The 25,896-nt window shown below is 35.4% G+C and overlaps 1 protein-coding gene across 30 annotated transcripts in view; it reads right to left on the bottom strand.

Moving 5' to 3' along the window:
• The window catches only part of SOX6 (SRY-box transcription factor 6), a 665,852-nt gene that overhangs the window by 126,566 nt on the left and 513,390 nt on the right, over nucleotides 1-25,896 (bottom strand). For 25 of the 30 annotated variants that reach the window (XM_077866355.1, XM_077866354.1, XM_077866356.1 and 22 more), the window contains one exon: nucleotides 2,062-2,185. In XM_077866355.1, coding sequence (XP_077722481.1) covers nucleotides 2,062-2,185 — 124 coding nt within the window. The remainder of the gene's footprint in view (nucleotides 1-2,061; nucleotides 2,186-25,896) is intronic. The other 5 variants (XM_077866352.1, XM_077866376.1, XM_077866345.1 and 2 more) reach the window with 1 other exon arrangement.

Here is a 25,896-nt window from a genome sequence, read left to right as displayed (position 1 = left end):
AAACCCAGATTGGTCAAAATATTAAAGAATTTAGAGTTCTGGTTAATAAAACCCTCTGATGTAACCTAGGTAGGGGTCACAGAAAATACCTTATTTTATCAGCCTTGCTTTTGATTAAAAATTGTCCCATGGCCCAAATCCACTGTCATGCCTTAACCAACAGGTTTTAAGCCACCATAATCAAACACAATTCTGTTACCCCTTGAACACTGCTGTATGTTGCACACATGTTGTTCGATGGAGATAACACTCCTGTGCAATAATATTCTCCCAATCTCCATATTCTTCTTCAGTACTTACTACTGTCTCATTAATGTTGGTGAAAAGAATTTCAAAAAGTGGTCCAAATTCATTAACTATAGAACAACACATCTCCCCATGAAAAAATGGCATCATTGTTTCAGCAAAATTAGGAAACATGTCAACTATATTGATGTTGTGTGTCCCGTAGAAAATAAGACTCATACCTGATTTTTAAATGTGAAGCACTTTAAATTCAGAAACACTGAAATTAAATAAAAGGTTTCCATTGATAGTTCATCGAAGAGATTTCTAAGACAGGTAGAGGGAGGACGAGTGAGATTCGGTGTTCCCAAGGAAGTCAAGATTGAGAAATAGCTCAGAACTACTCAAGAGAGATCAGGGGAGGACCAAACCCCTGCATTGAGAGAAAATAGTCTCTGACAAAATATACTCCTGTCCCCAATATGGATATCAGTTTCCTAGGGAATATCCCTTGCTCTACAAATTCTGCCCTAGGAAAATCAAATTCTGACAGTTTGAACAATACAATTTTCTTTCATTCAGGTATCCCAAAATCTTTGGGTAAAACCAGGTCTGGTTAATTAGATGCAGTCCTCAAAAGGAGCCAATTCCTTAACATCTCTATTCCTCAAAACATTTGAGGTTTGACAGGCATCCCATCTTTCCTCTCAAAGAAAGTAGTAATCTACCAAATGCAAAATAGTAATCGATAGCAACAAGCAATTAAAATAGATGCTAAAATTCACTAGCTTTGTTTTTATGCTACTTTAGTAAGCTTCCTTACTGAGGATTTCAGTAACGTGATTTATATTTTATTATTACTTTAAGCACATTAAAATGCCTTTGTTCGCTTTATAAACCCTCTACACAAAGAAACCGCTGCACTCAGATTTGTTGCACTCAGATTTGGTGGCTAATATAATCAGGTTAATATGTTAAAAAGAACTTGACACGGAAATTATTAATGAGTAGAACAAGGTCACTACTTCTGAGCTGAGGTCACTTACAAAGAATGCACAAATGAAATTAAGGTTGACTTTATTTACTTCACTATCTTCCTACATTGGATTCCTTTGGCAACATATCTTTAAACATTTAAAGCCCTGTTTACAAGGAGGCTCTGAAAGAAGCTTCAAACCATTATGTCCCTAATTGAATTCCCCAGGAGTCCAGTAAACTCAGAGGAATAAAGAAAAATCATAACATTTGCTAAATCGTCTCAAAACATATTTCACTGCAAGGTTATGTGACCTGATTTTGAGGTTCAAAGATGAATGAGAAAATAACTACTGAATGCTTCATTATTTAAACTAAAATCAAAAGGAATCTTACCTCTTAGTGGTGAGCTAATTAAATCAGTCCAGTTTTAACTTTTCTTCCAGGAGAAATCAGACAACAAACAACAATAACATTTCACAGTGTATGTGACCACTGTAACCAAGCATGAAAGCTCGCAGGAGGAGGAAAGGGTCTTTAACCAGAGACAATTATTCACAGTAAAGGTATGAGAGAGAACTGACAAAAATTTGTGGTCCCCAGGGAAAGTAGCATTCTGTCTGTGAATTCAGAACAAACCAAGTGGAAAAAAGAGTGCTAAAAAAGTTTTTAGCAACCAGTGAGTTTATTAACATGCCCTCCTCCCAATTAACTTCCTATTTCTAATTTTACGTGAAAATCAGCTTTTATGATCGTTTTATTCATGGTTCCTTTGTATGCTCCTGTGTTTGTTGTGACTGCTCAGCAAAAACATGGGGATCTTAGCATTTCCAAAAGAATGTTAAATTCCTCTCTACTTACCTGGTTTGTATGTTATTCCAGGGGGGAAGAGGAAGCCCTGCTGGGCGGCAGCGGCTGCTGCCAGGGTCCGCTGGTCATGTGGAAAAATTGGGATCATGAGCGGAGGCATGTGACCCTGAACCTGCTAAACAGAAGAGAGCCTATGATCAGATAGAGCAAATGTATGCCAAGAAGTATTTGTTTTTCACTCCTGCTGCTGTGCTGGTACCCAAACAGCCACCCACTTCTGACCTCATTCCAAATCTGCTCCCTGAGAAATCGCAAGCCAAAGTCACCAAGTCCCTTCTTAGATGCCATTAGCACTCCAAGGACACAACCTTGTTGTGCATTTGCCTCATCCCTGCTTCCACCAAATTGTGGTGAATGGTTTTCTTTTATCTTGACTCTTTTCCTTCCCTTTTTCCTTTCCTTCTCTCTCTCTCTCTCTCTCTCTCTCTCTTTTTTTTTTTTAACAAAACGACCAGGAGAGACAAGTTTGCTTTTTACACTGCGCAACGTTGAAAGGTTTTGCCCTTTCACCTGCTTTGCATTCTGCCCTTTATTTGGAAAACAGTATTTAGTATCCTTGGTCAGAAAATAATGTCTAATTGTTATATATTCCAAAAGCTGTATCTCCTCAGTTTAGGGATCTTATTTCAAAGCCTTACCGCATTATGTTAAACATATAGCTCTTCAGATTTAAGGCTACTACATCTTGGCTCCCAATTAAACTAATATTCTTTGCCATACACACCTCGATGTAACATATAAATTGCTTGTCTGGCTTAGCAGTTTTACAGCTTTATGCACTACCATGTAGCTCAGTAATTATGGAGTTGTATTCAGAGAGCATTTCATAATAAATCCTACTATATCAAATTTCATTTGACCTCAATAAATGTATCAAAGAGCACAAAAATGCAAAATAGAAAATCTTCACTCTATATCAGTATTTGTATTCTATATAAAGAAAATAAGAGCTATGACAAAATCATGGCTGTGAAATCACATTTTAATTTCCTAGCTCCCTTTTTCACTCGATGCATAGCTACCCTGATTCCAGGATAGCATCACAGGAAGGTTTTGTCCTGGCTTTTAGTGTATGATTTTATAGGTTGAACTACAGGACTTTTGTTATTTAAAGACCAAAACTAGGATGTACTAACAGAAATGATCTCTAAGTTCAAACTGGGTCTTTGGGATCTTTACTTGTGTAAAAAAGCTGCATTATATCCTGTTTAAGATACAAACATTTTCATTTATTCTACCAATTCTAAACCCTTCCCCTGTTTAAATTCTTAAATCTTCTCTTTAGGCAAAATTCCATATACTGGTTGATGACCCTGTTTAAATAGCGCCAACCTGCCTTGTCCTGTCCCTGTTCCCTCCACAGCCGGGGATGTGATGCAAAAATGCTTCTCTGTGGGTCTAAGAGGTTTCATTTACCAACAGTTTTTCTCGAGGGAAAGCCCTAAGAGGTGGGTTAATAAAGGGCAAGCAAAAAATAAACACTTTACAGTATTTTTCTGAATTCATTTCTCAAGAAAATCAACTTATAATAAAAAGGTCTTTGTGCAATTACTACCTTGCCAGTGGGGCGTGAAAGAAACTAGCTTTGGGCAGCTATTTCTACCATTTTAGCTGAGGTAAGCCCGAGTTTTGTACATTAGAGTACAAACTTAGCCTGCGTAAATTGGAGCTGATCCCCTCGTGCCCAGGTCTTGCCTTTCTAACCCTGAAGAAAAGCACTAGGTTTGCTGTTCAACTCCAGCTTGCTGTGACCTGATGCAAACCTGAGATGTCAAAGATGAGGGCACTGTTCTATGTCAGAAAATAAAACGGTCTTTTTTGTAGGTGACTGTTGTTCAGGGCAAGAGGAGATCAGAGGAAATCATTTCATTTACTTCTAGAAATATGGTTCCTAGCATGTGCCTAGAATAGCACGGATGCTCCATGCTCTAAAGGGGAACAAGAAAGTGAGAAGTCTAGGCAGAGTATTTATTCTTTCATTCTTTGTAACTAACGTTTATTAAGTTTTTATTATGTGCTATGGGTCTTGAGAAGTAGCTGAAAAAATGGGGGCTATTTAGCTGGGGAGAGAGAAGATACAAGACTATCTTACTATGGCAAAAGAATCAGATTAAGTCTGATCAATTACAAAAAGCAGAACTGGGCTCAGAGCAATAGATTTTAGGGAAGCTTAAAGAAGAATTTTCTAAAACTGAGTTATTCAGTGATGACTCCGATTAAAGAGGTTGTGTGCATCATTTCCCTAGAGGTGGTCAAGTAAAGGCTGGACACCCATATGGTAGAGATACTTTAAAGTGTAAGCATAACTAAAACCCTGACTAGATAATGATCTATAGAGCCTTTTTAACTTTATGATTCTTTTCTTTTTTTTCAAATTCAGCATTAGGAAGATAATGTGATGTAGTTATTCCTTTATTCATTTGTTCATCACACATTTGTTCAGAATCTACTATGCCTAGAAAGGCTTTGCTGATAAACATATCGGAGCTTAAATCTATATATTGCCATCTGCTTGGCTGTGTGATCGTGAACAGTTACTTAAACTTTCTGTAGTCTGTTTCTTCATGTAAAAGCTAATGATACTACCATATGTGGTTATTGTCGGGATTAAGGAGACCAGAAAACTAACACTTGTGGCACAGTGACTGACACATAACAGGTACTCAAGAAATATTAGAGCCTTGTTTTTTTTTCTTACATAGTTTGCATATTCAGTTTTAGAAAATTACCAAGTTACTGAAAAGAAAAGAAAAAAACAAGAAATAGTGGCTCTTACCCTTAATTCTACTCCAAAAAAGAAAACATGAACCAACTAAATAATTCAGTTTGACAGGCAGAGGCTTGTCATGTTCTTAGCAGACACCAGGCCTCACAGAGCATTATCCCATCCCAACTATCTAGAAAACCATGAAAAAGAAGAGGTGGGATTACAAGGATCATGTGAAGATATAATTTGGGGAACTTTAGTGTTATTCATTAAATAGCATCTTAGGATGAAAACATAATTTTACTTCTACATTGGTTCTCAAGCTCTTCAGATCATGAGACAACATAAAAGAATCAATGGCAATTAAGCATCAGATCTGAATTCTTGAACCTTGGTATCTGAAGATGTTTCTTTTGTAACTAGCTATGTACATGAGATAACTAAGTAAACCATCTAGGGTCATCTTCAATGCCAAAGAGTTGTAGATGTTTCATATTAACATAAGTTACAAGAATTTAGGGAAGTTCCTTCCCATCTATCACCCTCTACAAAGTAAGATATGTTAGAAATGTTCAATGCTATTAATTCAGAGGCAATGTCAATAAACCAAGGGACAAAGTAAATAAGAAGGGCGACAGAAGACATTGTGAAAGTAATCATAGATAGAACCAGAGCTTGGAGTTGATCTAGCCTGGTGGTTCTCAAAGTGTGGTACCTGAGCAATAACACTGGCAACCCCTGAGAACTTCATAAAAGCGAATTATCAGGCTCCACCCCAGACCTACAAATCAGAAGCTCTGGGAGCTGGGTCCAACGATCTAAAAATTAGACCACAATACAATCCAGGGCAGTGATTCCCAAACTTTAGCATGTATCCAGTTCAGCCAGAAGGCTTGTTAAAACAAAGACTGGTCGGCCCTACCCTGAGAGCCTCTAAATCAGTAGATAGAGGTGGAGTCTGAGAGGGTACTTTCCTAGCAAGTACCCAGGTAAAGCTGGTGCTGCTGGTCCAGGGTCCACTCTGAGAATCGCTAATCGAATTCAAACCTCACAATTTGCACATAGGGAAAAGGTGGGTAGAGTAGCTAAAAGACATGGCCTGAGAGAACACAGTGCCTATGACAGGGCTGGATCTGGAATCCAGAACTGCTCAGCACCCTCTCTAGTGCTTTTTCCACTACATCACATGGACTTGAGTGATACAAAAGAGAGAGAGATCACGTGTGTATGCTCTTTGGGGAGAGAAATCTAGAAGTCTGCAATCAAAAATAATTTTGTATTTCAGATAGTATTTCAGATCTTATGTTGCTCAGTTTCAGTTTGTTCCTTCTCTCTTATTTTCTACCCAGAACAATCTGATCACAAATCTACTGTAATTAATTCCAATAACTTATTATAATACATTCATTAGCAATGATCATTTAGTTCTGATTGATAAAATTGCCTTTAACTTATTTTAAGTAAAACAATGATGTAAAAAATCAGAGTGCCCCTTATTAAAGATAAGTCAAGATACCTAGCAGCAATTAGAATTCTGGCTAAGAGAAGATGATGAAGCGCTCCTTCTAACTTTAATTACAGAAGTAATAATAGTGATGATGATGATGGTAATGGTAATCATCCTCTTCATCACAGCCACTAATAATATTTTCCAGTATTTTCTCTATGTCAAACATTACAAAGGTGGTTTACATGATCTATCTCATGTAATCCTCAAAACTCTATAAAGTATTCACTATTCTTCTCTTCATTCATTTAATGAGGAGGACAAAATCCTGAGAGATTCAGTAGTTTGGCCAACTAAAAAGTGGTAGAGCTAGGATTTGAGTCCAGGTTTGTCAGGCTCGAAGTCTATACTTTTAAGTACCATCTTATATTAAGCATCAAGTCATCTTTTGCTAAACAGTTCTAAATGAGATAAGGAATATTATTACTCTTTGTAATAACAACTGACCAGAAGTTTTATAAATATAATTGTAAATTTACATGCGTTTGTAATAAATAATACAAAGTGATCCCAGGTGTCTTCTACCCTCAGTGGTAATAACTTGAAAAACTGTACTTCAATATCACAACTGGGGTATTGACATTGATACAGTCCAGCCACCTTATTCAGATTTCCCCAGTGTGATATCACTTTAAAGGAATTATGTGACTTAAAAAACTCACAAGGGTAATAGAGGTCTATGAATACTTCCAACTACCACCTTTTATAAAAAGCTGACCAGTATGGCCCATACAAATAATATGAGAAGCAAGTATGTTGTAAAGCAACAATCTCCCCCTTTCAGAGCTTTCCATTTATTGTACTTACTAGAAAATTACTGATTGGAGATGGGACAGAAATGGAGAGTAAGGACAAGGAAGGGAGGAGTGATAAAGAGAGAGGGCTTGGTAGCCACCTAAGAATCACATCAGCACCCAAAATATTTTCCTCCTATGGAAGCTGTGAATTAAGTTTACTGCACTGAGCATCAGGGCTTAGGGCAAACAAAGAATTGTGAATACACAGAAAAGCCCCATCCTGCTCTGAAGAACATAAGCCTGCCTTCCCTCTTTCTTCCCATCATCCTATTTTCCCATTTGATGACATGCCAGGGAAGGCAGTCACGTTAGAAATGGCAACTTCCAAAAATATTTTACTAAAGAAGAAAAACTAATAGAATCCCCCTCAATCCATCAAAGAATGACCAGTCTCCACATGTCTTTTCCAAGAAGTTATCAAAATTTCAAATAGCATCTTCTTTTCTTGAAAGCATAGCTTTCTCTTAGCACAAATTCAAAGATCCTTTCATTATTCCATAGGTAAAATTGATTTGGTTAATACAAAGAGCAAAACATTATGTGGCCAAAAATATATCTCCGAGCAGGAAGCTGCATTATTTTTTACTGCTTCACGAGTCAGCACTAACAGGCTGGGTAACGAGAAGCCAGGAGCTCCATCAGGGGAGGAGCTCAGTCGGTGCGGTGGGAAAGAAACCAACTGCGTGGACCAAAGTACACTTGTCCATCGATTTTAGATTTCCACAGTCCCTGGCCAAAGTGCAGCCCTTTTGGAGAAAGTGGGGAACACATTCTTGATCAAATAGGGCTCCATGCCCAGAAATTTTAATTGCTTGGTGTTCCTCACGTCTTTCAGACAATCAAGACAGCAGCAGATGTGCATGAAACACTTGGGTTCTGTCTCTTCCTATTCGTGAAACAGCATTGTTGCATCGACACTTATCCCCTTCGTTTTCTCTGCGCTAAGTTGTTGATGATGCCATTTTTTGCCATCTGCCCCAGAGCTTCATTAAAGATACATGAATGGGCTAACTGGCCTGATATCTTGTGAGGAACAGGTGCTATTGTTTGTCCCTGAAGACTTGTACTAAAGATATGACTCAGAATACTTGAGAAAGAGCATCTGCAGCAGTCAATCAGAGAGCCACTTGGCAGAGACCTGGCCACGCGCTAACATGCAAACAGAGTGACACTCAGGGGGACTCATTTGCTCTTTCATGAGGATTATTTAACTTTTTTGGTGATGGGAAATACGTATGTGTATTGAAAATCGTGAGCATATTAATGTCTATCACTGAGTTAAAAACGGTGAGCAAGTAAAGATCATTTTAATGCTTATTTCTAGTAAATCATTCCTTATGTGGTTTAATTGAAGAAAGCCTCCATAGTCTGTCGGAAGGAATGTTTCTAATATTTGTAAATGATGACACAGAAAGGGAGACAGAGATAGAAAATACAGAGTGAGAAAGAGCAATCGGAGAGGGAGAGGGGATTCGGAGGGGATTTCCTAAAGGTCCTGTTCTTTACTGCAAAGAATAGCTGAGTCACTGGTATAAAGTGCTACCACTGAACAAGCCACGGTGTCTAGAGTGAAAGAAACAAGGGACTCAGAAACTTTGCATGAAAAGCCTTCAAGCTCAGGGAAGGGATCTTCCTAGTCCCAAAAAGTACATGCCAAACTGTATATTGATCTCAGTTAATTCTGGAGAGTTAGGAGGGAAAGGGTCTCATTGATAGGATGAATCCATGCCTTAACATAAACCTTTTCAAACCCATTTTTGCTTAAAACCTATCTAAAGTATTGACTATGTCCTGCTCTGCCTTAGCATGATGAAGTAGTCGGCATATTGAATTTCTCTTGGTTGGCCAGGGTTGGAAGTACACAAAGGAGCCTTGTATTGTCTATGGCCTATTGCTTACCCATTAATTGTTTCAATTCGTTAAACATCTTCTCCAACTAAATTGAGTGTCATGAATGGCCTGTGACATTGATATTTCTAGATGCTCTGCTGTTCTTATCATAAGGCATTATGATACAGGAGGCATTTTGTGTCAACTGATCAATGTGAGAACCATCTAAGACCTAAGAGCCAGTTTTCTGAGCACCAACAACCTTGGAGTAGTTAATAGCATACCTATCTATAAGTAGGTTAATGCAATGAATGACTTTTATTATTATTAAAAAAATAATGATGACTTAAATACATCTTGATATACCTCTTTTGCTTGTCATTTGTCTTATTTGGCTAATGTCTGGCTGCTACAGCTAAGAGAGGATAGCAAATCTTTGCTTATAGAGAATCTATCTAGCTCTAATAGGAGAAAAAAAATCAACTTTCATCAGGAGCTATTCTGGGACACAGAGTATTTGAGAACACAGAGCCCGTCTTCCCAGACACTTCCCATCAACTTCTGATGGGTACGCATTGAACAAAATGTAGCTGCATCCCGAAGTTCTGCTTTATTTTTGTTTGTTTGTTGATGATATTCTGTCCCTTTCCCCCTCATCTCTGTCTCTTTCTCTTAGGTCCCTCCAGGATAATACACGAAACACCTTGTTACCATTGTTAACATTCATCTTTAATATAGTGCAATTTCTTCCAAGAACTTTGCATGCTATTGCCACCCCTCTTTTCAAAATCCTCACGAAGGGCCAAGAAAAACCCTGGAAAGGTAGAACAAACCAAGATATTATAGTTCAAAGACATCCTTTTAAAAACTCAGGCTTTATTCTTTCAAAGTCTTGGGTTTCAGCTTGAACTTTAATGAAGAGCTAACTTTACACTTAGGATATATGTTTTTCTCTATATACATTATACTCTAATAAGAAGTTAATTTAAGGAAAAAACAGAAAACAACTTCAATAGTTAACTTATCTTTACTCATTTACACTATTAAATTCATTTAATAAAATATCTAAAATATTGACAGGAGAAATAGAAAAGATATATCTTGACCCCAGCTTCACTATGTCCCTACCCTCACTACGAAGAGTAAGACATGCAAACAAAGCAATTCTTTTACTAGGCTGGTCTTTAAGATAGTTGTTTAAACACACATCACAGTCTAGCGTTTTCCAGGTGCCTTACTTGGTTACATTAGGACAGAAATGATCATTGAGAGGAAGAGCACAATGACTATCTATCAGGTCAATAGTCTATGTTTTAAAACTCTTCTTTAGGTACATATTCAGGGAGAAATGTTAATAGCCCTGAAAGAGTCAATCTTGTCCTTTGTGTTAACACTGATATTTATATTCTCAGCATACTGTACATACCCACTTGATTTGCATTTTCTAAATATCCTATCAGTTTACTAGGATCATCAGTAGCCAATGTCATTATTTTATCTTTTATTCATTTGTACATTTTCTGTTTAAATATTGAATTTTCAAAGAAAAGAACACGGATTTAGCACTAACACAATTATAATTCCTAGCATCTCTTACTTATCTGTCTCTCCCCTTACTCTCTGAAATAAAGAGCTCCACACATAGAAGATCACCTCTTAGGCTCCCAAGAAACATGTTACTTCATAAAGGAAGTCAACAGTACCTGTCTTCAGCTATTCAGCAGCCACTGATTGAGCCCCTAGCACTATCTGACTGGTACTATGCTAGGTAGGCACTGAGAATATAAAGATGCCTTAGAGAAGTCTATAGCCTTATTTTATCAGGTAGTGGTGGTAGGTTTGTTTTCACTTATATAGTAGTGTAAATCATCTGATTTGTCAGCTTGCTTTGGAATAGGGTCAACAGAGAAAGGTAAGATTTGCTTTAAAAGAAAACTAAATTACAACAAAAATTCCATTAGGTATCTTTCCATAGTCTTCCTATGGCCTATAACCTAGGAAAATTTTGAGAGTATTTATGAGGACAAAAGTCAGATTACTTTATAAAATGGATGATAAATGTTAATTAAATGTGTTTAAATTATCTTACTATATTTTAAGAAACTCTCACCAGGAGGGAAGTAGAATATCCTGGCCATAGAGAAATTAATAAAACATGTTATGCAAAAGTAAAATTTATGATTCATTTGGAATTAGATATCTACCACCTTTTCAATCCATACAAATGCATAATCTTGTCAATTAAATATTATTGTTAAGGTCTAGTAGTATGTTAAAATCACTTTAAAGTGCAACTAAGGAAAATTCATGTGTGTTTATTACTCCTTAAGGATCTATTAGTGGGTATTTTATTCAGATTCGTGCTGTAAAATCTGCATAAACTCAGCATATTGTTATCCCCATGTGTGCATTTGTTTGGTTAAAGCAGAACAGCAAATCTCAATTTTTGCAACTTCTGGAAAAGTCAAGAGAACTAAAACAGTCTTAATTTTAATCAGATACAAACAGTTATCACTACAGAAGTGAAGAGTTGACTATTATGCAAATAGTCACAGTTAGTGGTCACCAGGCCATCACAGAAGACTGAGCTATTCAATTACTTTGGATATTTCCAAAGACTAGTGAAGATGAATGCTTCTTATCCACCCTGTCTTATTTCCACAGGAGTATGAAACATATTAGAGACTAATGATTGTTGTTCTCAAATGGAAACCCCATTAAATACACAATGATCAAAATGTTTGGCCAATATGGAAATTATTTTTTTTTCAAATTTTGTATAAATGCCATATAAGTATGGTAACATTGTGAAGAATGCAGCATTCCTTTCTTTGTAACAACCAAATTCAGATATAAACGTTTCATAAACTTTTGACCTGTAATGAAGGCAATCTGGCTTTTACCCCTAAAGTATTTTACACAAGCTTCTTCTGTTAGCAATGACCAGAGTTCAATTATTAAATTCCTCCTCCAGAAATGCAGGTTTACATCTTAGACTACAGGTCTTGTTAAAATTACACACAACTTAAAGGCAGGGACTTTGTATCTCCCCAGGGCTTAGTAAAAGTCCCTCTCTTGCACAGAGTAGGGACTCAACAAATATTTGTAGTATAAATGCATTAAAGAATTTTCATTCTCTGTATTTAAAAACTAAGCCAAAAGAATTCTGATTTTTTAATCTTCTGAATCAATTCCTTTTATCATTTGCAGTCTTCAAATCGAAGCAACAGAAATATGCATCTGTTCCAAACATACTTCATCACAGCAATCTTTTCTTTTGGCATGCCATGGACTTTGAAGTCCACTAGTTGGTATGAGAATACAAAAATTGACTTTATTCATTCATTTGAAAACATTTTTTAATGACTGAGTTCTCCTAGTACATCTGTTGAAACTCTTCTATAAGTATAAAGAGGCCTCTAAGATTCTTTAATAATTTTCTCATCATCAATTATAATCCTTACTGACAGAGATGATAAGCTCTTCTCACCAGAAGAGCCAAGAATACAGTTTTCCAAAATAATAATAAAAAATGTTTGCTATATCACAATGGGCTGGTTATACAATATAGAATGAATGACAGAAAAATATTTAAGCATCAGCTGGAGAATGCAGAAGTAGTTTCATCTGAAGCTACAGGTCTGAGAAATAAGCAGTGAACTCTGAACAGGACATAAATAAGATGTCTAAGCTATTGACAGCTGGGACTCAGCCATGGCAAGCTGACTTTCCCTAGAAGTATCCATGAGAAATGGTGCCTGTATACGTAATTGGGGTGGGGGCTAGAGAGGTATAGTCAGGGAATCATTATAAAGAAATGGATACTGAGTAAAAGCATAAACAATAACTATAGCAACAAATGAAATAACCTTCAGGTTTTTACTCTTTATCACACTCTAATCCTTTTAGTACAAAAAGTTAATGACATGCAACTTCAACGTCATTTTGCCCCATCCTCAGCATGCACACTTCTACTCATATACAGATATTTACACATACTTCTACACTTGCTACCCCAACTAAATGCACAAGTGTGTCAACACTGAAGATGATGTAAGGATAAACTAACATGTTGATTTAAAAAGAGAAATCTTCTTTATTTTTGTATTTTTATTTATTACTATGTTCATATTAAATAACTTAGATATAATAAAGAAATGTCTCTATTTAAAAAGGTAATGTCCAAGCTCTCTAGCCTACTCTGGCATTGAAATTACCCTACTAGGTGTTCTTAACTTACCTCTCAAGGTTGTTTTCCTACTACCTTTACCATCTTGCCTCTCTTACTTTCGGTAGTTTCTTTTTTTTTTTTTTTTAAAGATTTTATTTATTTATTCATGAGAGACATAGAGAGACAGAGACACAGGCAGAGGTAGAAGCAGGCTCCACGCAGGGAGCCCGACGTGGGACTCGATCCAGGGACTCCAGGATCACGCCCTGGGCCAAAGGCAGATGCTCAACTGCTGAGCCACCCAGGCGTCCCACTTTTGGTAGTTTCTAAGTCTTTGTTCAAGCCATTTTTTTCTCACTTACATATGGAATGATCTTTCCTCTCCTAAAAAGAGGAAATTCAAATTCAACTCCTCCATGAAAATTCCCCAAACATAAATTTCTTTCCCTCTGCCAAAATTTACCCTCCACATACTGTGTTGAATTTTTTAATGGTTTTCATTTCAATTAGACACTATTCTAGGTACTGGGGACATAGTAGTACACAAAATCCCCTACCATTATCTACTGAGAAGACAGACAACATACAAATGAATGTATATACGTATGTATGTGTGTATATGTATTGTGTATTCACAAATGAGCAACTATATAAAAATATAACATTTCACAATTGATGCTGTATCTTAATCTTCTTTATAGCTAGAAAGAAATAGAAACCCAAGCCCAAAAAAGAAATGAGATGATATGCTGGTGCACTCAGGTCAATAAAAAAAATACCAGAATTCAAAATGGAAAATAAATACATTGAATTTTCCAACATTTTTAAAGTAAAGCAATCCTACTAAGAAATTCTAATATTCCTTTATCCTCTATTTTAATGTATTAATTTTTACTTCACTCTGTCTACAACACAGTATTACACATAGTCCTCAATGACATTTCTAAATGCTAATAAGCAAATAAACAAGAAAGAAGATCATTGTATATCTTAGCTTTAAAAATTTTAGCCAATTGGGCAGCCTGGGTGGCTCAGCGGTTTAGTGTTGACTTCAGCCCAGGGCCTGATCCTGGAGACCCAGGATTGAGTCCTATGTCAGGCTCCCTGCATGGAGCCTGCTTCTCCCTCTGTGTGCGTCTCTGCCTCTTTCTCTCTCTCTCTGTGTCTCTCATGAATAAATAAATAAAATCTTAAAAAAAAAAATTTAGCCAATCTTCTGTACCACCAAAAAAATAAAGGTGTATTAGGTAGGTTTGTCCAAATCATAAGATGTTAAGAAAAGAGAAAAGAAGAAAAACGAAATGAAATGAAAAAAAGACATGAGAGGAATGAAAATAAAAATATGAAAAGAAATATAAAGAAAGTAAAGAGAGAAGAGAAAAAAGAGAAGGCAGGAGGAAACAAGAAAGCAAGGTTATTGTGGAGTTTTAAGAAAAGTAGTGCTGTCTTTTATATATACAATTTTTACCTGATAACTGCTCACTCTGTCCCTCACACTTCAATAAATGTAAACTCCAAACATTACAAATATTTTGCAAAGATCAAATGATATATGTAAAAAGTTTCTTGAAAAAAATATAAATTGTCATAAAAACTTTAATCAAAAGGGTAATTATATTACGATAGCATCAAGACTACAAAATAGGAATAAATTTAACTAAGGAGGTAAAAAGTCTCTAAATTGAAAACTACAAGGCACTGATGAATGAAATCAAAGACACAAATAAATGGAAAGGTATCTCATGTTTATGGATTAAAAAAATTACTATTGTTAAAATGTCAATACCTTCTAAAGCCATCTATAGATTCAGTGAAATCCCTATTAAGATTCCAATGGCATTTTTTAACTGAAGTAGAAAAAAAAACACTTAAAATTTACACGAACCACAAAAGAGCCCAAATGACCAGTGGAATCCTGAGAAAGAACAAAGCAGGAGGTACCACACTTCCTGGTTTCAAGCTATACTACAAAGCCATGGTTAATAAAAGAGTATGATACTGGCATAAAAACAGATATACAGAGGATCCCTGGGTGGCTCAGCAGTTGGGCCCCTGCCTTTGGCTTGGGGTGTGATCCTGGGATCAGGGATCAAGTCCCGTATCAGGCTCCTTGCAGGGGGGCCTGCTTCTCCCTCTGGCTGTGTCTTTGCCTCTCTGTCTGTGTCTTTCATGAATAAATAAATAAAATCTTAAAAAAAAAAAAAAAACCAGACACACAGACCAAGAGAACAGAATGGACAGCCTAGAAATAAACCTAAGCATATACAGTCAACTAATATGTGACAAAGGAGCCAAAAATACTCAATGGAGTAAAGACAGTTTCTTCAGTAAATGGTGCTGGTATGATCAGATATTTGCATGTTAAAGAATGAAACTGGACCCATATTGTACACTACTCACAAAAATCACCTTGAAATGGATTAAAGACTTAAATGTTAGACCTGAAACCATGAAACTCCTAGGAGGAAACATAGGACTAAAACTCCTGACATGGGTCTTGGTAATTAATTTTTGGATGTGACACCTATAGCATAGGCAACAAAATAAAAAATAAAGAAGTGGGACTACATCAAACTAGAAAGCTGCACAGCAAAAGAAACCAGCAACAAAAAGGAAAAATAGCCTATGGGATAAGAAAAAATATTTGCAAATCATATATCTGATAAGGGGTCAATATCCAAAATACATAATGAACTCACACAACCAATAGCAAAAATCCAAAACCAATTTGAAAAATGGACAAAGTACCTGAATAGACATTTCTTCAAAGAAAATATCTGAAAGGCCAACAGGTGTGTTGAAAGATGTTCAGCATCACTAGTCACTAGGGAAATGCAAATTAAAACCACAATGAGATATGACCTTATGGCCTTAGAAGGGCCATCATCAAAAAGACTAGAGACAACAAGTGCTGATATGGTTGTAGAGAAGAGGAAGCCCATGTCTCCTGCTAGTGGGAATGTACATTGGTACAACCACTATGAAAGGGGGGCCAGGCAAGATGGTGGAAGAGTAGGATCCCCAAGTCACCTGTCTCCACCAACTTACCTAGATGACTTACAACCACTATGAAAAATATTATGTAAGACTCTCAAGCAATGAAAAATAGAATGCCCCTATGATTCAGCAATTCCATTTCTGAAAATATATCCAAAGGTAATGAAAGCACTAACTTGGAAATATGTCTGTACCCCTCGCTCATAGCAGCATTATGTACGATAACCAAGCCACAGTCATTGTAGATCTAAGTGTCCACTGATAAATGAGTGGATACAGGAGTTGCGGTATACACATGAAATAGAATATTATTCAGCTGTAAAAAAAGATAAAGGACAGGAATTCTACTATCTGCAACAACATGTGTGAACCCTGAAGGCATTGTGCTTCGTGCAATAAGCCAGACAGAAACAAGAAAGACAAATACGATCTCATATGTGCAGACCAAAAAATGAAACAAGACAAAACAAAAAAACTAAACTCAGAAAAAGAGGTCAGACTTGTGGTTATCAGAGAGGGGTCTGGGGCAGGGGGAACTGGAGGAAGGCGGTCAAAACATACAGACTTCCAGTTATAAGATAAATACGAGGGACGTAACGCACAGGATGACTATAGCTAACACTGATGAGTAATATATAGGAAAGCTGTTAAGAGAGTAAATCCTACAGTTCTCATCACAAAGAGAAAAATACTTTTTTTTCTTTATTTTTTCTTCATTCTTTTCTTCTTTTTTTGTATCTATATGAGAAGATGAATGTTAGTTGGATCTATTGTGGGAACTACTTTGCAATACATGTAAGTCAAACCACCATGCTGTATGTCTTCAACTTACACAATGAAATACACCAATCACTTCTCAGTAAAGTTGGAAAAAACTAATTATAAAAAAATTAATTAAGATGCCTATATGTATTTTTAAACTCGAGAACTCATGAACTACTTTAAATTGGAAAAGTTGTGGATTTAGGTTGCTGACCAAGTTCATATAACCTATCAGTGTACCCTACCATTAACTATTCATGACTTGGGAGACATGGGACTCAGAATAACCTTATAATAACTTATAGAAATGTAGAGATATATATTTTCTCCAAACTAGACCAATTTTGAGACGGTTCAACTTAACTTTATAAATTTCTATGGGTAATTACATGAAACAAAGAGAGCACAGGAACCTCCACATATAAGAAATAGAAAAAAAAGAAAAGACACATTCCACAATATGTGAATCACATAAAGTATCTATCCATAGATTTAATTTTTTACTTTAGTGTGCATTACAAGTAGAATTCCTAAATATGCAGTTATAAATTTGTGAACAGGCATTTTCCAAAATCGTGTTTATCACATCCACAATGATCTAGAATTATGAGGATCTAAGCTATAGACATTTATTTTTAGTTCCACATGACAACTCCCATATATGAATGACATAAAACCCAGCTTTGATTCTCTTTAACTCTTCTTAATTTAACAATAAAAAAGGTCACCTTAGCTCCTTTAAAACTGCCTATGATTGTAGTCTCCATGGTAGAATGAGGAGTTGAATCTACATAGAAATTATCAGCCAATAACAATAGGTCTTTGTCCAGCTGTGACTACTTCCCTCTTCTACAACCAGTCCTTATCTGGCTCAGGAAATGCCTGTTTTAACTGACAGGTAGGAGATTAAATCTACAGCTGCTGAAACACAATCTCAGCTCTGTTAGATAGGCTTTCATTGAAAAGCACTACAAACACATAATTTGTTTATGTTGTACCAGCAATCTCTGACAAAGCAGACTGTCTAGCTGAGACAAATGTGGTTAAACCCATTTATTGTATTATTTCTGCTACACAGAACAAGCTCTTAAAACGCAGAAACTAGACAAGGCACAAAGCTCTAGCTGTCTAAAGAAATCAAGAATAGATGACTTCTTGTTACACTAGCCCTTTTTACACAGAAAGCATGTTCTCCCCTGGAAAACATCTATTCCAATTTCTCTTTTAAGTGGGTGGTTCAATTATGTTTATGCTTTCAGTTTTTAAAGTTTCTTTTGTTCCTTTCAGCATAAACAGGCATAAAATCACCTAATCACTGAATATGTCTAGATTTAAGAACATGATGAATATTTATAGCAAGTGCTATATCACCTCCTCAAAAAAATACCCAGAATGATAAATTCTAATGACAATCTACCCCTTTTTAATATTTATTGCAAATTCTTATGTTATTTGATTTATTTCACTTTATTAAAAAAAAGCTTTGCACTTACAAAGAATATGAATAGTACTTTTTTTTTAAATTAAGGAATCATGTACAGAGATACCTAATTTTATAAAATAAATGTCAAGGAGGAGGCTTTAACAACAATAGTAACAATGAAAGCTGCTCGCCAAGCCATGGAGTTCTTGCTCCAAATTAACAATAGGAACTAGAAATAAGATTTTTCCATATCTAAAATCTATTCTTTAGGCAAGTTTATTTAATTCTAAGATTGAGTATACTATCTATACATAAACTGTACAATTAAAGATTAAAGTCTTTATCTACCTTTCCTAAATTCTAAAAGTTATAATCAATGATAATGAAACAACAGATGGTACACAATATGGTTTTAAAAACAGGAAAACAGATGCTATAACTCAAACTTGTCAAAAATTTTTAGGAAGAGTAGCATAATAAAATAAAGATTATAAAAAGGTATATTTGAAACATGGCCAAAAGGATTATGGCTAGTCACTCTCAAACATGTCACCATTCCCTAAAATCTTACTTTATTTTTCCTTAATAATCATCATAAAAAAAGGAAAGTGAGAAAATAATCCTCCAAGTTGGAACATATGTGCCACTTTGGAACTCTGACTTAGTCTTAAAATATAGAAAGTATGCAATAAACTAGCTGAATCCATGGGGTCTCCCTCAAACAGCATGGATAATGAGGGGAATCCATAACAGACATAAACAAACCCAGAAAGATGTCTAGACCCCACATCATTATGTATGATATATGCCCAAGATATATGGGCATACATTTGAATGCTCAAGTTCAAACTTGGCTTCTATTAGACTGATTCAGTCACAGCATGGGGTTTCTTTAATAAACAAACCTTACTGTTAGAAAATATTGGGGACTCAAATCATGTATTATGCTCCAGCTAGTTAGAGATGTGGTGCTCTAATGCCCTATATCCCTTGAAGCTTTCTTACAACAGACTGTAAATAACAAAGAAAAACTACATCCTAAGGAAATATATAGAAGTCTTAGATTTTTGCATTTCAAGTTGGAAGCAAATAATACACAATGCTAGGATCTCAACATATGCTCAAGAATTTACCTTTCCCATTAAAAATTAGAAATAAGTTTAACAATGGGGGCCTTGGTTTTTTTTATTCTCCACAATTCTTAAGGATGCTGAATGAAGGCACATAAAATACATAGCCATAGTTGTTTATCTCACTACAATAGGTTCTTCGCAATTTTTGATATATATGCATATGTATAATATAAATCAATTTACCTCATTTTAGAACCCCTGACTTATAGAACTGGAATGGCCTTAGAAAGCCATTTTCATTTTAAACACAAATATGATAAGGCCCAGAGAAGAGAAGTGATGTGTCAAGGTCCCAAAATGTGAGAATGGCCAAGCCAGAGCTGAAAATAAGGTCACCAAGTTTACTGATTTCACAAAATCATAAAATAAAAAGATTTTCAGAGATGGAAAAAGAATTAGAGACTATGTAATCCAGTAATTCTCACCTGGTCAAGGAGCCCTGGTAAGCTTTTTCATAAATATATATGCTCTCTCTTTCTTTATCCAGAACCACTGATCAAGCCTAACCACCACATTTTTATAGAGGAGAAAATGGAGGCACACGGGCATAATGTGACTTGCCCATGGTGACATAACTAGTCAAAATCAGCTCAGATGGGACCTAGATCTCCTAACTCCAAGTTCAGGAATTTTCTTTTTTCTTTCCCTTTTCTTTCTGCCTCCATTAAGGTAGAACCTAAACACAAAGATACCCTTTCTGTCCCCAGTATGAGTCTAAACATTTTTTTTTTCTGAAACATAGTCTACATCACATGACAGAGGATAAAGCCAAATTTCAATTCTTCTACAAAGATGTTCTTTTTTTTTTTTTTTTTTTTTTAAGACGTTCTGGCAACACCGATACACAGTGACTCTGATAATTGCCTATCTTCCTTTTTCCCTAACAGCCTCCTCCCAAATCTGTATGCTTGGGCCACACATTAAAATCAATAATGTATTCTTCTTCTTTTTTTTTTTTAAATGGAGTGAGAACATGAACTCTTTTGAGAACAGAATCATAGTTTTTCCTTTCATACCCCTTGCAATATACAGAACACAAAGACAGCTTTTAACAAAATATAAATTGAGTTATTTTCCCAAAGGTCAGGGTACTAATTTTAAAAAGTGGAAAGTGGACTGACTAAACAGAATGAAATAGTATATAAAAAGATAACAAATCATGACTAAGTAGAGTTTATTTGGGGAATGCAAGGTTGGTTTAACATTTGAAAAGCAATCAGTATAACTCATCATAATAAGAAAATAAAGTAGAAAAACTGTGATCATTTCAATAGATGCAGAAAAAGTATTTGAAAAACTTTAACACTTGGGATGCTTGGATGGCTCAGCAGTGGGCGTCTGCCTTCGGCTCAGGGCGTGATTCCAGGGTCCTGGGATTGAATCCCACATCAGGCTCCCTGTGAGGAGCCTGCTTCCTCCCTCTGCCTGTGTCTCTGCCTCTGTGTGTGTGTGTGTGTGTGTCTTTCATGAATAAATAAATAAAATCTTAAAAAAAAAAAACCATTGACATTCATTCATAAAACCTTCCAGCAAACTTGAATACGAGGTAACTTTCTCAACCTGATTAAAATAATATTTGAAAAACCTATAGCTAATTATAATTAATGGTGAAAGTCTCCATACTTTCTTTGCAAGATCAGGAACAGGCAAGAATATCCATTCTCCCCACTTCTATTCAATATTGTAGTGGATTCGCTAGGCAGTGCAATAGCCAGAGGAGAGAAATAAAACACACAGTTGGAAAGAAAGAAGTTAAGCTGTTTTTAGCTGCAAAAAATATGATCACAACCATAAACAATTTTAAGGAGTTAAAAAAAACTACCAGAACTGAAAAGAAAATTAAGTAAAGTCACAACATACAAGGTCAGTAACAAAAATCAGTTGTCTTCCTATACACTAGATATACTAGAATAAACAATTAGAAAAAGAAACTTTTAAAACTCCATTTACAGTAGCATAAAGAATAAAATACTCAGAAAAATTTAACAAAAGTATAGAAGACTTTTCTATGCTGAAAGCCTAAGGGAAATTTTAAAGTATTGAAAAGACTGAGAAATATACCATATTTGTGTAATAGATGCCTCAATATTGTTAAGATAGCAATTCTCCCCCAAGTTAATCTACAGATTCAACATGATCCCAATCAAAATCCCAAGACATTCTGAAGATAGTATCAAATTGATTCTAAAATCTATACAAAATAGCCAAGATAAGTTTGAAAAAGAACATCAAAAGTAGAGAACCATAGTAAGATTTCAAGACTTACTATAATGCCACAGTAATTCATTACAGGTGGGACTGTGTAAGGACAGGCATATAAATCAATGGAATAAAATAGAGACTTCATAAATAAATCCACACTTAATTTTCACAATGATGCCAAGCTAATTCAACAGAAGAAAGGGCAGTATTTTAAACAGATCCTGCTAGAAATGGATATCTATATAGAGAAAAATAAGCCCAAACCATTATCTGACACCAAACAAAACTTAACTACAAATAGATAAAGACCATCTAAGCTAAAACTAGAAAAGTTCTAGAAGAAAATAGAACAAGAAATCTTCCTTGTTAATTTGCCCCATTCTCACTGGTGTGAGGTGGTATCTCATTGTGTTTCCCTGATGGCAAGTGATTGCACTTTGGGGATTTACCCCAAAGATACAAATGCAATGAAACGCCGGGACACCTGCACCCCGATGTTTATAGCAGCAATGGCCACGATAGCCAAACTGTGGAAGGAGCCTCGGTGTCCAACGAAAGATGAATGGATAAAGAAGATGTGGTTTATGTATACAATGGAATATTACTCAGCTATTAGAAATGACAAATATCCACCATTTTCTTCAACGTGGATGGAACTGGAGGTTATTATGCTGAGTGAAATAAGTCAGTCGGAGAAGGACAAACATTATATGTTCTCATTCATTTGGGGAATATAAATAATAGTGAAAGGGAATATAAGGGAAGGGAGAAGAAATGTGTGGGAAATATCAGAAAGGGAGACAGAACGTAAAGACTGCTAACTCTGGGAAACAAACTAGGGGTGGTAGAAGGGGAGGAGGGCGGGGGGTAGGAGTGAATGGGTGACAGGCACTGGGGGTTATTCTGTATGTTAGTAAATTGAACACCAATAAAAAATAAATTAAAAAAAAAAAGAACAAGAAATCTTCGTAACATTATAATGGGCAAATATTTAAAAGATAAAAGATGAACCAGAAAAGAAAAAATGATAAAATGTCATCAAAATGATAAACTTTGCTTTTTGAAAGACAGTTAAAAAGACAAAAAAAGTAGGCCACAAACTAGGAGAAAATATTTGCCAAAGAAAACTTCTTGTCCAGAATATTTTTTAAAAACTGTTACAATTCAATAAAAGAGACAAATGAATAAAAATGTCATTAAAGATGCATTAGATGATTCATACACAAAAATAAATGAGTAACTAACAAGGACATAAGAAGACTTGCAACATCACCAATCACTAGAGAAATGAGTATCAAAACTACAATGAGATATCCCTAAAATCTAGGAGAATTGTTAAAATTAAAAGTATTAACAATATCAAGTGTTGGTGAGAATACAGAACAATTAGAATTCTCATACGTTGTTGATGGGAATTAAAAATTACACAGCCACTTTCTTATAAAGTTAAACATATAATTTCCATACAACCCAGTAATTAATCTACTCTTAGATATATATACACATGAAAATGAAAACAAATGTGTACACAGAATTGCAACATTATTCATAATAGGCAAAAACTGGAACCAACCCAATGTCCATTAATTGGATGATGGCTAAACAAATCATGGTATGCCCATGTCCATTTTCTGGAATACTATTTAGCAATATAAAAGAACAACTGATAGACCCAGTAAAGTGAAAGAATCCAAAAATTATGCACAATGAAAAAAAATTGAACATAAAAGACTATGTACTATGTGATTCCATTTATATAAAATCCTAGAAAAGACAAAATTATAGTGACAGAAAGCAGATCAATATGACTGGAACAAGTATGTCATTGAGGGGCTCTGACTGCAAAAGGACATGAGGAAATTTCTGAAGCCTAAGAAGTTATATATGGCTATATACAATGCCCAGAATCTATCAAACACTCAAATTTTACTTCCTGTAATTCATACATCAGTATAGCAGGAAGAAATCCCAATTTTCAAAAGTGGAGAAATTAGAACTGTCCTATGAAGTAAGCATTAATTTCTTATTTTACAGAGGAAATAACAATTAAGTAATTTATTTAATACTATAGCTAGTAAATGGCAGAGCTAGAATTCAAACCTGTATCTTTGGCAGCCCATACTCTTTCCAAAATGATAAGAGGATTTCCTTTGTGGAGTATTCACACCATCCACAGGGAAAGGAAAATTCTACTTTAGCTTTAAACAGAAAAAGGGTTCCAGTGGGAAGTCCTGGCTTAAACTGTAGACCTCCTCAGCTATCATGCTGCTTGGGATGTTTTTTGTTTCTTTGTTTCATTTACACTAACTTTTAAGATGACAGCCTTATTCCATCTGTTCTTACCTTGGAAAGAAAAGCAATTTATACCATAAGAACACCTAAATTCACCAAGTACTGCAAACCCTAGCAGCCTATTCCTTAGTCCCAGGAGCTGATTTCCCAAAATGGCATGATATTAGCACGTGGAAGGAAGAAGCAAGAATAGAGAGATTTTGATAATTTTTTAAAACTTTATTTCAATAACAACAAAAAATAGTGAAAAGTACATTATTTCATTCAGATGCACTTGCGTTATAGTAGAATAACCCTTGGAATAAGTAAACTGAAGTTAAGTGATCTACATCAGAATCAGTATCACAACAAATTGCTTAACTTCAAGTTAACTCACTAAAGGGGAATAATAGTATCTACCTCACAAGGTGATACTGTGAAGAGAAAATCATGTAAACAGTTTAGCACATAGATACAGTCCACTGATTTTAAATTTGATCATTTCAAACTAGTTCAGTGCTCTCTTAAAGAACCACACCTCTTTTAAGGGAACATTACAGAATCATGTATGTGTATGTGTATGTTTGCATGTGTTCTTCATTATACATGTTCTCTCCTTTGGGAGATTGATTATTCCCTGAAGGAAAAAGTGCCCCTGCTCATTGTTACTGTTGCTTTCTGGGGAGAAGCTTTAGGGTGATGGGCATGTATTACTTGACAATCACCAAGGCACATGAAGAATAGGTAGGAAGAAAAGCTCTGAAGAACACAGCTGGATCTATCTCATCCTATAAAGGTTTTCTAAAAGAATCATTAAAGAAGGTATACTGCAAAAACGGAAAGAACAATGTTTTTGCTGGAATATCGAAGGAAGGTTAATAGTAAGGTTAAAAGATTCTTAATTATTTTATCAGGCACAAAAATAAAAGGTACAGACTGAAGAAGACCTAATGACAGATGTTAATCTAATTTGATTCTCATTATAATAACATTACCATGTTATTAAATTGCTTTAAGTCACTATGATAATTGCATGGTAATAGTAATAATAGTAATGGCACACTGATACAGCATTTGCAATGTGTCAGGCACATAGTGCTTCACATACAAGAACCCCTTTAATTATCAAACACCTTCATAAGGTAGATACAATTATATTCTTAATTTTATTGATGAGGCTTAGTAGCTTTCCTCAAGGTCCAGGCAGTCTGGTTCCAGAGTCCTACTCTTAACCAATGTGCCATAAGTGCCTAATGATGCAGAGATTTTCAAAGTTGGTGCCATATTGCAGGAGTGAGGTTGGGAAAGAAAGGGGAAATGAAATGGAAGTAAGGAGAACCTTGAAAATTTCTTGGAGAAGGTATGTGTATTTGAAATAGCACACATAGAGTGAACAACCTCTCCATGCCATAAACCAAATTTCATAAACATATGTTTGGATTCTACATTTACTATATCCACAACAAGGAACACAAAGCAGAGCAAAATGGTTCATGTTGGAAGTGACTGTTCACTTCCACAAAGCCTAGGAAAAGGTCACAAATATTCAAAGTTAAAATGTGCATCTTCGAAGATAAAAAAGAATTTTCTTGTGCCATAATATTAACCTAACCGGAAATATCTGTAATATTGAAGAATTGTATGATGTTGTTTTTGTTTATTTAGAGGGCATAAAGTTTTAAAAGGTTAAGAAACACTGAATAATAAAAAGTCCATTGCTTGGATATTAAGACTAAACTGAAATACTGGTTCTTCTACTAACTTCTTTTTGAATCAGTAAATTTTTATTTTTTTCCATATAGAGAGAAAAATGTTTCAACTGCTTACTTTAAGGAATCAAGTTGAAAATTACTTAGTAGATATAGAGATTATCTGAAATATGAATTACTGTACAAATGTACATTATTTCCTCTAACATTCACTATAGATACCTACCTGCAAACCGGCACATTCTTTTAAAGATTTATTCATTTATTTGAGAGAGAGAGAGAGATGAGTGCATAGTGGGGCAAGGGGATTACAGAGG

This window comes from Canis aureus, chromosome 23 (genome assembly GCF_053574225.1).
Source record: "Canis aureus isolate CA01 chromosome 23, VMU_Caureus_v.1.0, whole genome shotgun sequence".
NCBI lineage: Eukaryota > Metazoa > Chordata > Mammalia > Carnivora > Canidae > Canis > Canis aureus.
The sequence above is the reverse complement of the archived record's forward strand: the minus strand, read 5'-3'. Positions and strand labels throughout refer to the sequence as shown.